Source organism: Lissotriton helveticus, chromosome 5_1 (genome assembly GCF_964261635.1).
Source record: "Lissotriton helveticus chromosome 5_1, aLisHel1.1, whole genome shotgun sequence".
Taxonomy (NCBI): Eukaryota; Metazoa; Chordata; class Amphibia; order Caudata; family Salamandridae; genus Lissotriton; species Lissotriton helveticus.
Window position 1 is genome coordinate 1,022,641,097 of NC_136065.1, and position 12,455 is coordinate 1,022,653,551.

The following is a 12,455-nucleotide window of genomic DNA, read 5'->3' on the forward strand; positions in this document are numbered from 1 at the left end:
CCTGATTTCGTCGCGAGGGTTGGTGAAGGGACACGTGCTCGCGAGCCGTCGGAGACGAGTGTAGTACATATCAACGGACTCGGAGTCCAGCTGCCATGCGCGTTTGAATTTGAATTTTTCAAAATCATTGTTCAACTGAGGGTCAAAGTGCGCGTTGAGGGCCGCGACTGCGGCGTCATAGTTGTCCTCGGCTCCAGTGTTCGGGAGCGATTCAAATAAGTCATAGATCTCTTGACCCCCATAGAGAATGAGGAGCGACCTCTTCACCGTACCGTCGGTTTCTCTCGTGCCCCTGAAGTACAGATTGAGGCGACCGACCCATGCCTTCCAGCGGACGGCCGCCGTTGCCGGGTCTGCTGATTCGCTGAACGGCGGTATAGGTGCTGCGCCGGCGTGCTGGTGCGCATGGGGCGCGGGTGCGGGAGGTCCGGCTGGGGCACCCGCCCCGGCTTGGGCAAGGGCCTGTGGTTGGGCGGCGGGCGCAGCCGGCTGCTGCTGAAGAGCCTGCTGGGGGGGCTGGCCAGCCCCGTCTTGGGCCGCTCCTGGCGCAACCAGGCTCATGGCGAGGCGTCACACAGTCTTTGATGGTGCTTTCCGGGGTGGCGGCCACGTGAGGCGCAGGGCAGGGGCGTAGGCCGCGCTGCGTGTTGATGCGCTGTACGGCGTGGCGCAGGAGGAGTCAGCAGTGGCGAAGATGAGGATTGTAGGGACCAAACGTGGTGGCAGAGTCAAAGGGGCACGGCCACAGTCGTGCCACTGTACCTGATTCTCCCCTTGTGTTGGCCAATGCTTGTCTAACAACGATCGTGCCACTGTTCATGAGTTGGCCCTTGCGTTGGCCAATGCTTGTTGACTGTTACCCCCAGTGTTCCAGGCAAAGAGCGTTCCGAGGGCAGGGGCACAGCAGGGGGGCCTGGCGCCGTGTCACTGCGCGTGCTTCAGGTCTGGCGCCACATGCGCGTCGTCGTCGAAGGGCGGGGGCGGGCCCAGAGCGGGCCGTCTTGCGAGGTGCGCCGGGCCTCTCCGCAGGCCTGCAGCCTGCAGGCGCGCCTCCTCTGCAGCGACAAGCGGAGCGTGGCAGGCAGGGGCCGCGCAAGCGGGGCAGATGCGCACTCACCCGCAGGACCCGCAACAGGCCGCACGACGGCTCCCGCCGCCTCGAGTCCCGCCAGCTGAAGGCGCTCCCTCACGGGAGACGCGTGGGCGGGTCTCAAGCGCGCGGGAGGCCGGGACAACACAGCGGCAAGCACCGCAGCGTGCGGCAGGCGTCGGGCAGGCAACCCGGGGGTCCCAGGCACACGTGGATCCAGGAGACACCGGCCTCGTCGCCAATGTAGAATGGTGACGCGGGGCCTACCACGTGGGGACACACAGCCAGCAAACACACGGACACCAGCAATGTACTTAGCCGGAAAGACCCCGAGCGGTCTTCCGCTTGTTTATTTATACCGAGGGGCGAGCCCGCCCCAAGGTTGCGTGTGCGTGCGTGCGTGCAAAGGATACAATGTATGTGAGAGCCCGGATGGCTCTCTACACCCATGACCTCAGGCCTCCTGAGTCACCGGCAAACCTGTACAGCACTATAGGAGCAGAGCTGCTGGCATCTGACTTCACGGCGCCGAGCTCAGCTGAGCTGCCACAATAAGTAATTCGTCATCGGGATTAAGTAAACACCTGAAAGAGTGCCGGTATATTTTAAAGTATTAGTAAACACTTCTGTGCCATATGTGAATTTAGACTGCTCTTACAGCCTGCACATGACACACACTGGTACAAATACTCTTAGGTAGCACGGACCCATGACAGGGAGGCCGCTCAGCTATTTATGAATTATTACGGCTCAATGTATCTTTTTGAGATAATACTGCCAGACTGTGAACTAGGTTAGTCCAGCCTCTCGCTCCTCCTGAGGCTTGCCCTGACCGCCTGCCCCTCGATGCCTAATTGTGTAGTATGTTAATGGCCTAGAATACCCATGCAACTTATTCTCAGCCTCCGTTTAATAATAAATTACGGGCGGCGCTGCGTGTCCTTCTGTAATCAGCTAATTGATTTTTATTAAACTGCAGTTCTTTAAATAAATTAGTCTGCTGGGCTATGTGTGTACCCTTCCATTTTTGCTGCATTACAACTGTTTTAAGGTCTTCTTAGAGTTTCTCATTGCTCAAATGGATGCGATTTCTGATATGTAAAAAATGTCACTCATCGTTGTTGAAAGGCACTCATAATTACGGTGAAATTATAAAAATGTCACACATAGCAATCTGTAACCTTAGCAGCTATGTAAACCCCTACTCCTACCGTGCCCCCCCTCGCCTCCCCTCGGTTAGTCGGGCAGGTCCTGGGGAGCGTCTCTGCACCTGACCCTCACACAGCCTCCTACCCTAGGTGTCTGTGTACAGAGCTCGGAGGGGTCAAGGGTCCGCTCCTTAACGGCGACTAAACCAGCTTCAAACTTACCTGGTAGCTGTTTCGTGATAGAGTAGACAGCAGAAAAGGATGCTCGCATTCTCCTTTCCGCCGGCAGCTGCGGGGCTCTCCCAACACCACGGGGGCCCCGCTGCAGGACGGGCGGCGTCTCCTCTTTTCCCGGGGATCCCTCAGCACACGGGAGCCCCGCCCCAGCCCACACTTCTCCCTCGGGCCGGCAGCATCACCCAGTCTCTCCATCGGCACGGGAGACCGGACGGGCACATCAAAGGCTTCCCCCAGGCAGGGGGAAGCGGAAACCACGTCCTCCCGGCCCCGCCCACAACCAGGCGGCGGCCATCTTGAGGCGGCTTGGGCCGCGGCGGTGATCTGGGGGTAAAACGAGGGGTGAGCACCCTCGAAATTAAAATAAAACATTAAAATAAAAGAGAGAAGCCCCCCAAGCCCCCCCCCTCCCAAATGTTTTTCCTGAAAAATCGCGGGGTGCGCGCACAGTGCGCGCTTACAGATATATAACTGTTTTCTCTTTTAATTTTCTCAGGAACCACTGGAGGGATTTACACTATTTTACCAAAAGCGTGATCTGCGTACCAGACACTACCATTTTGACAAGTTTGGTGTAATTCCCTTCAGCGGTTCAAGCTGTAGCCGTGTCTAAAGGTCCTATGGAAATTAACATGGGGAAAACACGTTTTGGGACCCCCCTTTTTTCTCAGCCCCCACTTGACTAATCCCCCCCAAACTTTCAGGGAAGGAGAGGAGCGGAGCGAGCCATCTTCTTTGAGAAATTTGCGAAGATTCATCAACCAGCGCTAAAGTTATTCCCAATAGAATGTTGGGGATATCCTATGGAAACTAGGTCCTAACTATATATACCTACTGACGACCGTCAGTAGGTAATATGCATATACTTGTTATAGTAGTAAATTGATAAAAATAGAAAATTATAATGTAATTTAAAAAAATAAAATAAATATTATTTAAACATGAAATTTGCATTACATTAATGTTATATATTAAAATATTTAAGATTTACTACTTTTAACTATATATATATATATATATATATATATATATATATGTAAAAAAAGATATTTTTGTATATACTTTTGGATATTAGAGTAACACGATATTTTTTTTAAATATTTTTGTACTTACCTGTATATGCAAAAAAACAATATTTATTTATTTGAGCGTTTTATGTAGCGCAGACAAGACCCTTGCGGGTATGTGAGCACTTTACAAGGTAAATATCCCAGATACATAGGTATATGGTAAATTCACTGAAAAAACCATAGGTTATACACCATATATAGTTAGGAATTAGCATTTAAAAAACCTTATTTTACTCACACAAAACCATTGAAATTCCATATATAGTTAGTTGCACTAACTATATATCGCGCACCCGCAATCCACTGCTGATCATGTCACATATTACATCATTCATGACATGGTCAGTGACATCACTGATGACATCACTGATGACATCTCATTTGACATCAATGACCACATCACTGATGATATCATTCATGTGACAATACAATGCATCTCCTCACGTTTTAATATAACCTCTGTTTCACCCAGTGTTAAATACAGAGTATAATTTTTGAAACCATTGACACACCAATACTAGTTACTACATACGTACTCACTGATTCCTACGTCTACACACACATTCACTCATTCACCCATACAATCATTCATACATACAATCACTCATCTTTACAACACTATCATATGCACTCATACACCTATACAGACACTTACACTCTGCCACTCATCCATGGAGTTACTCACACACCTAGTCAGTCCTGTAAAGAATCAATCACACTTCCATTTTCTTGTCTATACAGTTAAACATAGAGCACCTTACATTTTCAAACATATACTAACACATACTTACTTTCTTATACAATCATTGATACAAGTACACATTGATCTGCACAGAGTCACACACCTCCCAGCCAGCCACACACACACTCAGTCTCCTATACAAATACTTGGACAATCAATCAATAACCCATATAGTTAATCATATAGCTACTGATCAACACATGCAGCAGTTTACAGAACAACAGACATAATGATGCACAAATTAAGACAGTTTAGTCACTAACCCATGCACTCAGTGAGACACATTTAATCACTCACTCATACATTCAGTCATGCACCTACTAAATCCTTCGTCCAGACACTTATACATCTACTCATTCTTCAATATGTAAAACATATTTAAACTTTACAGAAACACACAGTCACTGGATGATGTCATCAGTGATCTCATCAGTGATGTCATTTGAGATGTCATCAGTGATGTCATCAGTGATGTCACTGACCATGTCATGAATGATGTAATATGTGACATGATCAGCAGTGGATTGCGGGTGCGCGATATATAGTTAGTGCAACTAACTATATATGGAATTTCAATGGTTTTGTGTGAGTAAAATAAGGTTTTTTAAATGCTAATTCCTAACTATATATGGTGTATAACCTATGGTTTTTTCAGTGAATTTTCAAGGTTTTGTAAATGCTAATTCCTAACTATATATGGTCTATAACCTATGGTTTTTTCAGTGAATTTCAATGGTTTTTTAATAGCAAATATCATAAGCTGTCGAATGTCAAGTACGTGGTAAGTAAAAACATTTTCGTGTTTATGCACACTGATCTGCTTTGAATGCTGCCCCCCACCCCTCATTTCTATTAGGAGTACTCTCTCTTTGCAGATAGTGAAGGGTAGTTAACGCAGCCCTTTGCCCCCTTTGTAATCCGTCGTGCCTGCTTCTCTCTCCATTTGATTGATTGTTCTCTTTGGTTCATTCTCTATTTACAAACAAGCACAGAGTCGCAATACTCTGTTTAGTCTTTGCAGATAGCGAAAAATCGTGTAAAAAAACAAAAGGAATCGAGCAAAATCAGTAGGCCACTAATGGGATCTCTTTTTGACCTCGCTAAAATAGAAACATTAGGAACAACCTGTTGAAAATAGCAATGCGTATGTACATAAGCGGCGTTCATTTGTGTTCACAGTACCCCTTGTTGATTGTTTCAATCGAGCATTGAATTGTTCGAAGTTAATTCTCTTAAGGATCTTCTCTACCTGCAAACGAGGAAGAATAGGAATATTCTCTCTCCCTTTGCAGATAGTGAAGGGTAGGTAACGCAAGCCTTTAACACGTCGTACCTATTTCATTCCTCATTGATTGATTGATTGTCCGAACATTGACTGTTTGGGAATTAGTTCTTTTTGGAGGTATTCCCTGTTTGCAAATAAACGTAGGAAAATCTTTGCAAGTAGTGAAAGGGTACGTAATGCGGACCTTTCTCCCACGTTGTAATCTGTCATGCCTATCTACTCCCCACTGATTGATGCACCTTTTTCACCCGGACCATTTACTAGAGATACGTCATCTGGCCCGACCAGAGAGCACCCCTAGTGAAAAGGACATATGCAATAATAACGAAGTGATCACTGTATCCTGTTAACAGAAACTTTACCATGAAACAACCTGGAAAGAAAAAAATAGGAAAACGAAAATCAGTAGGCCACTGATGAACATGAACTTTTATTAAACAACGAACAAAGAAACGATAACATAACGTAATGATAAAACCTATTAATGTCCTAGAAACAAGAAAACGTTAAAATATGCCAGTGGTGAGAGACCAGAAAAACAGTAAGAGAAACCAAATCACCCCTCGCTGTCCCACCGCCTGCCACGCCAAAAAAATCGATAGACTAGGGAAAATGCAAGTCAGTAGAACATCCGCCCCCACTCTGGAAACTTCCAAGGTGGGGCAGGGTTCCGGCTACGCCCAGCCGGGAGCAGCCCATATAAGGCAGGTCCTGCTGCCACGCCTCGGCCAGGAGATCCTAACGTAGGGTGTAGCCGGAGGAGAGGCCGAGGCCAGCGGGACCCGGCCAGGGGATTGCCTTTACAACGCTGAACAGTTGCAGGGGGGGGGAATGTCTCCTCGACCCTCCCCTCTCTCTCCCAGTCCGGCCGCGGTGGCCCTTGAGAGTTGCAGGTAGTCCCGCCACATGCTCTTCCGGTCCGGCCACCAACGGTCGGGGGGCCGAGGCCGACGGGATCCGGCTGCAGCCGATAAACCAAGAAACCCGTTCATGGGGCCAGAGCCAGGGGCGTCCGGCCGACATCCACCGGAAGCCCGGCCCGAAGACGGACGGGACACTTCTTTCTTTTATAATGGCTGCGACAACACTGGGGGGGGATGTCTTGCACATGCCTCCGACCCCCCCCCCTCGTCCTCATCGCCTGGTCCGGCCATAACAAATCTCAAGCGAGACGCCGTGGGGTGCACTGGGAGGGAGAGACGGTGCGAACAGGCCTCTCCCGCCTCCCCAGGTGGAGGCTTCCCAGCTGCACCCTCAGCGCTCCAGGCGCCCGGAAAAGGGTTCTTCCACTGTGGCCATGCTGCAACGTCTCGCCCGGCAGGGTGGAGCCCGTCCGCTCATGTGACCCCGCGATCGCCGGTAGCTGCCGAACTCTCAAAATGGCGGTCGACCTGGCAAGAGCGGGCCCAGCATAAAGAAATGGCCCGGTCACTGGTTGACTCCACCACCGTAGTCCTCCACGACCTTGAAGATTCTAGAGGAGCCGCGGGAGTCTCCGACCCCCGATGGGGAATGACTGCCATGATCGCCCGTGGAGTGACGAAACTGTATCCGCGGGACGTCGGCGCTCCCATGCTGGCGCCAGCCTCACTTTGAATTACTAGAATCCTGCAGACCTCACTTCCGGTGAAAGCACAGTGTGACCCGGTAGGAAAAATTATTGCACCCCCTCCCCTTTTTGACTGATAGTTCAAACCACCGATCCTTTCCTTTGCCCTTTTAACGGAACTTTGGACTGCCTCCCCCTCTTTTACATTTTCTAGAGAAAACAAAACATTAACCACTACATTAGCATAGCAGTTGACACCAGAACTGTTTTCAAATTGAAAACCAACAACATCTTCAACAGAATCCTTTTTGTTTCTGCTGTGACCCTGCTACAGCACAGGCATTGTCCCCAGCAGTAATTCTGCAATGCCGGTAAGAATAGCTGTGGTGCCTACTGGACTCACTCACCCCCGCGGCGCCCCACGCCGTTTTTTGCTGGGCGGCAACTTACTAGACATCACTTTCGTGCCATCTAGATTTCAGCGCGTTCTGCTGCCTTGGAACTATTCGCACAACAGACCGCTACTGACAAGAATATTTCATTATTGGTGCTGTCAATTTCAATAAATCTATTGGATAATTCAAAAGAAATTGCCACGGTCTCTTCGTTGTTTAAATGTTTTTACTGTTTTTGTTTTCTTGTATATATTTATATGTTATTAAAGTTTTATATTCCTACTACTTTGTTGGAGTGCTATATATTTTTAATGTGACACATAATTGTAAAAACTTTGATGTACAAAGAGTCATTCCTGGAATCTTCCGCTTCAGGCTCGGTCCCCTCCCCAATCACAATACAGGATGGTTTTCAGATAGTAGGAACACGTGTGGTGTGACGGATCTCATCGGGTGTGGGCCTTGATCTACTATAACTCCTTTGAAGAGGGGTGATTCTTTACAGCTGGGGCCATAAACTACATCTGCAGGGCTAGCTGATAGCCTGGACAATCGGACACAGAGAAAGAGGAGTGTCAGAGGGTGCGGTAGTGAATAGGGCGAAAGGGAGGTGTCGGGCGGGCACAGAGTGTGATTCTCAGGGAAGAGCAGCGCAGATGGGGGGAGGTTTATTGCCCATGCATAAGACAGAGAGCGGTGGTGACCAGTGCCTAGGGAAGATGCTTGCGTGGGTGAGGAGCCATGCTACGAATCGACAGCGTGCAGAGAGTGGGTCTGGTCAAGACATCTAAAATGGCTGCCGTGCACGACAAAAGTGTGGCATTTCAAAAAAGGCAAGATGGCGCAGACAATGTTTTTCAACACTTCCTCATTTCCTTCGAATCGAACGTTAACAGACGTTGGGGCATATTACCAAAGTTAAGCGATATTTATCGCTAACGATGCTTACCAACCAATTTTTTACCACTAAGCATCGTCAGAAATTATCGAAGATAAACCTTGCTATTATCAAGGTTTATCGCAAATGCGATAATAAACGGGTTCAATGCATGAACATCGCTAAAAACTCAGCGATATTCATGCATTACCGAGCTAATGCTCTTAGCCATGTTATCCACCTCCCATTGGATAACATGGCTAAGAACTGCTCAGGGCAGGTGTTACTTTTTGGAGATATTCGCGCTTAGCGCGAATATCTCCAAAAGTTGGTAATAGGAGATAGATATCTTGCATGTTGTAATGCAAGTTATTGTGGTATATGGAACTCATACCATAATCTCTCAGGAAAGCAGAAACTGATCCTTTTGGGACCGCCTAAAAAGGCCTAGGGGGTGAGGAGTACTCTACTTTGCCCCCTTTTCACGTTCCGAACTATTTTATTTTACTCTCTTCTGTAATTACACAAAATAGCAGCGATAAGATGCATCGGAGACACACAGTGAGAGAAAGGAGGCCGGAGATGAAGAAGAGATGTCAAATACACATTGGAGATAATATAGTGGCAGAAGGGAAGTAAATATGAGTAAACTTACCATGTAACATAAAAATGTTGCACTCTATACTATAAGTCTCATTTTATACTACAATCACTTCGCTACAACCTCATAAATTAAAAATAAAAATGAATAATGTCTCAAACAATTTTTGATTTCTAAATATAAATTTATTCTTCAGAATTTTCTAAATTTGAAAGAACTAGTAACATGTCCTCATCAGCAATGTCCTCATTAAAAGTCTCCAATGATGATTCTTGTAACTCTATGGTCTCCAAACACTCGATAAATTCGCCATCAAGAGATTGATCAAAAAAATCATTCAAGTCATCTCCTCCTTGTGACAATATTTCATTATTGGTGCTGTCAATTTCAATCAATGTAGTGGAATCATTCAAGTCATCTCCTCGTGACAATATTTCATTATTGGTGCTCTCAATTTCAATCAATGTAGTGGAATCATTCAAGTCATCTCCTCCTTGTGACAATATTTCATTATTGGTGCTGTCCATTTCAATCAATCTAATGGAATCATACAAGTCATCTCCTCCTTGTGACAATATTTCATTATTGGTGCTCTCAATTTCAATCAATGTAGTGGAATCATTCAAGTCATCTCCTTGTGACAATATTTCATTCTTGGTGCTGTCCATTTCAATCAATCTAATGGAATCATACAAGTCATGTCCTCCTTGTGACAATATTTCATTATTGGTGCTCTCAATTTCAATCAATGTAGTGGACAATTCAAAAGAAATTGCCACGGTCTCTTCATTGTGAGCCATTTTATTTTGAAATTGCTTGCTGTAAATTGCAGAAAAAAATAATCACTTTCATTTATCGTTTTTAGTAATACATAATATAAAACTAACTTTATCAAGTATTTAGTATAACAGAAGGACTGCAAATAAATAACAGAAAACATTTTTCAAATTATCTTCAAGTGTACAACATAGTTCCCCTTACAAATTAACAACTCACCTTTTTAAAAGTAGCAGAAGTGTTAGTACTGTGTAAATCAAACACCAGAAATTCACCACCAAAAATTCCTCACAAATGTACCTCAGACAGTAGTATCACAAAATGGCTGTGGTTTCCTCTCATTTGACATATATACATAACCAATTAACTTTCATCACACACAAATACAAAACCAAAGTAACATTTTAATTGGTTCTAAATTTCAACACTTTCAAATGTGTTTTCCCCATGCAATTTTCCATAGGACATTTACATACGTCTACAGCCTGAATGGCTGAACGGAATTACACCAAACTTGACAAAATGGTACATCAAACCTAAGAGGTCAGGAAGGATCTACTATGCCCCCTTATGGTCATTTCCCCCTTCGCTTTGGCCTCCTCTTGTCTCTCAATCCTACCGAGAGACAAGATGGCGGCCGCTACGGACTGTTTGGAATGTTGACAGACGCCGGAGAACCAATCAGCTTCGCAAAGCTCCGTAACGCGAAAAGTACGCGAAGCGGAGCGCTGTTACAGATATATATCTTTTTTTGAACGTTAATTTCTCAAAATCCACTGGAGCACATATATTGAGACCTAGCAAAGGCACATCGGGCTACCAGTCCCTAATATTTTGCCAAGTTTCGTGCAAATCCATTCAGCCGTTCGATTATTATTATTTTTTTTTTTTTTTGCCCCGCGGAGCCCTTTTAAAACCTCCACATCAAACGTAGGGGGTCAGCGAGGATCTACTATTCCCCCTTATGGTCATTTGCCCCTTCGCTTTGGCCTCCTCTTGTCTCTCGATCCTACCGAGAGACAAGATGGCGGCCGCTACGGACTGTTTGGAATGTTGACAGACGCCGGAGAACCAATCAGCTTCGCTTCACAAAGCTCCGTTGCGCGAAAAGTACGCGTCCTGGAGCGCTGCCCGGTCCGCTGTTACAGATATATATCTTTTTTTAAACGTTAATTTCTCAAAATCCACTGTAGCACATATATTGAGACCTACAAAAGGCACATCGGGCTACCAGTCCCTACAATTTTGCCAAGTTTCGTGCAAATCCATTCACCCGTTCGGGCTAAAAGTGAGGCCAACCGCCCTATGGAAAACTCAATGTTAAAAACACGTTTTGGGACCCCCCTTTTTTCTCAGCCCCCCCTTGACGAACCCCCCCCAAATTTTCAAGGGCTGCTCAGAAACAAAATGTTCCATTTTCCTGAAAGTTTCAGCCAATTCCGTCCACAAACGCCAAAGTTATTAGACATAGAATTTTCAAAAAACCCATAGAGAAAAAATCCTAACTATATATACCTACTGGCGACCGCCAGTAGGTAATAACATATAGTTCCATAAAAATCACAGATAGTAGAATCAACATATCAAAGATTCATAGGCATTTGGTAAATGACATATAGTTCCATACAAATCAAGCATAGTATAATCACAATATCAAAGATACATAGAGAAGTAGTATATAATATATAGTTCCATATCAAGAATAGCGTCGTATAATCATAGTAACCCATGCTCAAGTGAACTTAGCCATGATAAGGGATTTCACTTCTTTTTAGAAGGATGCAGTAGAGGGATTAAGTCTAGTTTCTGGGGGCCAAGCATTCCAGATCCTGGGCGCCATCCCCGAGAAGGCTCTGTTGTACGTTTTCTTCTTGTTGAATCTTTATGGTTTCAATAAGGGGTTATTGGCACTTCTGGAAGCTCTGTTGCCACATGAAGGCATCAGTTTCTGTGCCAGATAGCTGGGAATGTTGTGATGAATGGCTTTATGCGTCATGCATGCTATTTTTTGTTGAATTCTGGCTTCGAATTGTAACCAGTTAAGGGATCTTAGATCCGGGGATATGTGGGAGTTTCTTTTGGAGCCAGTAATAATGTAAAGGTCCATTTGTGCAGCTTAGCTGTCACTCCAAGGAGCATCATGGAACTACTTCGGAAACCAGAGATGGAAATTCGGAAACCTGGTTAAACTGCTAATAATCAGAGATGGACTTTAGATCAGAGTTTTGCAAAGAGAGTCAGATGCTGTGAAAATCCAAGTTTTTAGAGCTTTCCTGAAATGGGACTCGGAGTTGATCTGGCGCAACTGTGGAGGAAGTTTGTTCCATGCCTTTGAGCCCAACACTGTCAGTGACTTTCCTTCCTTCGTTGCCAGTCTGAAGGCAGGTTTTTTTAACAGATTGGCCTTTTATGATCTTAAAATTTGGGATGGAACGTATCGCTTAAAGCGTGAGTGAAGATATTGAGGGCCCACGGAGTGGAAGGCCCTAAAGATGATGGGAAGGACCTTAAAAAGAGCGCATTTGTGAATTGGCAGCCAATGAAGTGTATTTAGAGCCGCTGATGCAGATGACTTCCTTGGCCACCTCAGTACTAATCGTGCTGCAGCATGCTGGACCATTTGTAGCCTATGCAAGACTGAATTATTGGTCCCTGCATAGAGGCTGTTACAGTAGTCTATCCTT

General features: G+C 45.7%; 1 protein-coding gene across 2 annotated transcripts in view; it reads right to left on the minus strand.

Annotated features, from left to right (window-relative positions):
* LOC144755068 (spondin-1-like) overlaps positions 1–12,455 on the minus strand; it is a 135,513-nt gene that overhangs the window by 114,342 nt on the left and 8,716 nt on the right. The window contains exon 1 of one of the 2 annotated variants that reach the window (XM_078643553.1): positions 2,461–2,676. The exons of the other annotated variant lie outside the window; for it this stretch is intronic. Coding sequence (XP_078499679.1) covers positions 2,461–2,509 — 49 coding nt within the window. The 5' untranslated portion in view covers positions 2,510–2,676. Of the gene's footprint in view, positions 1–2,460; positions 2,677–12,455 lie in introns of those variants that run through there. 2 annotated transcript variants of the gene reach the window in all.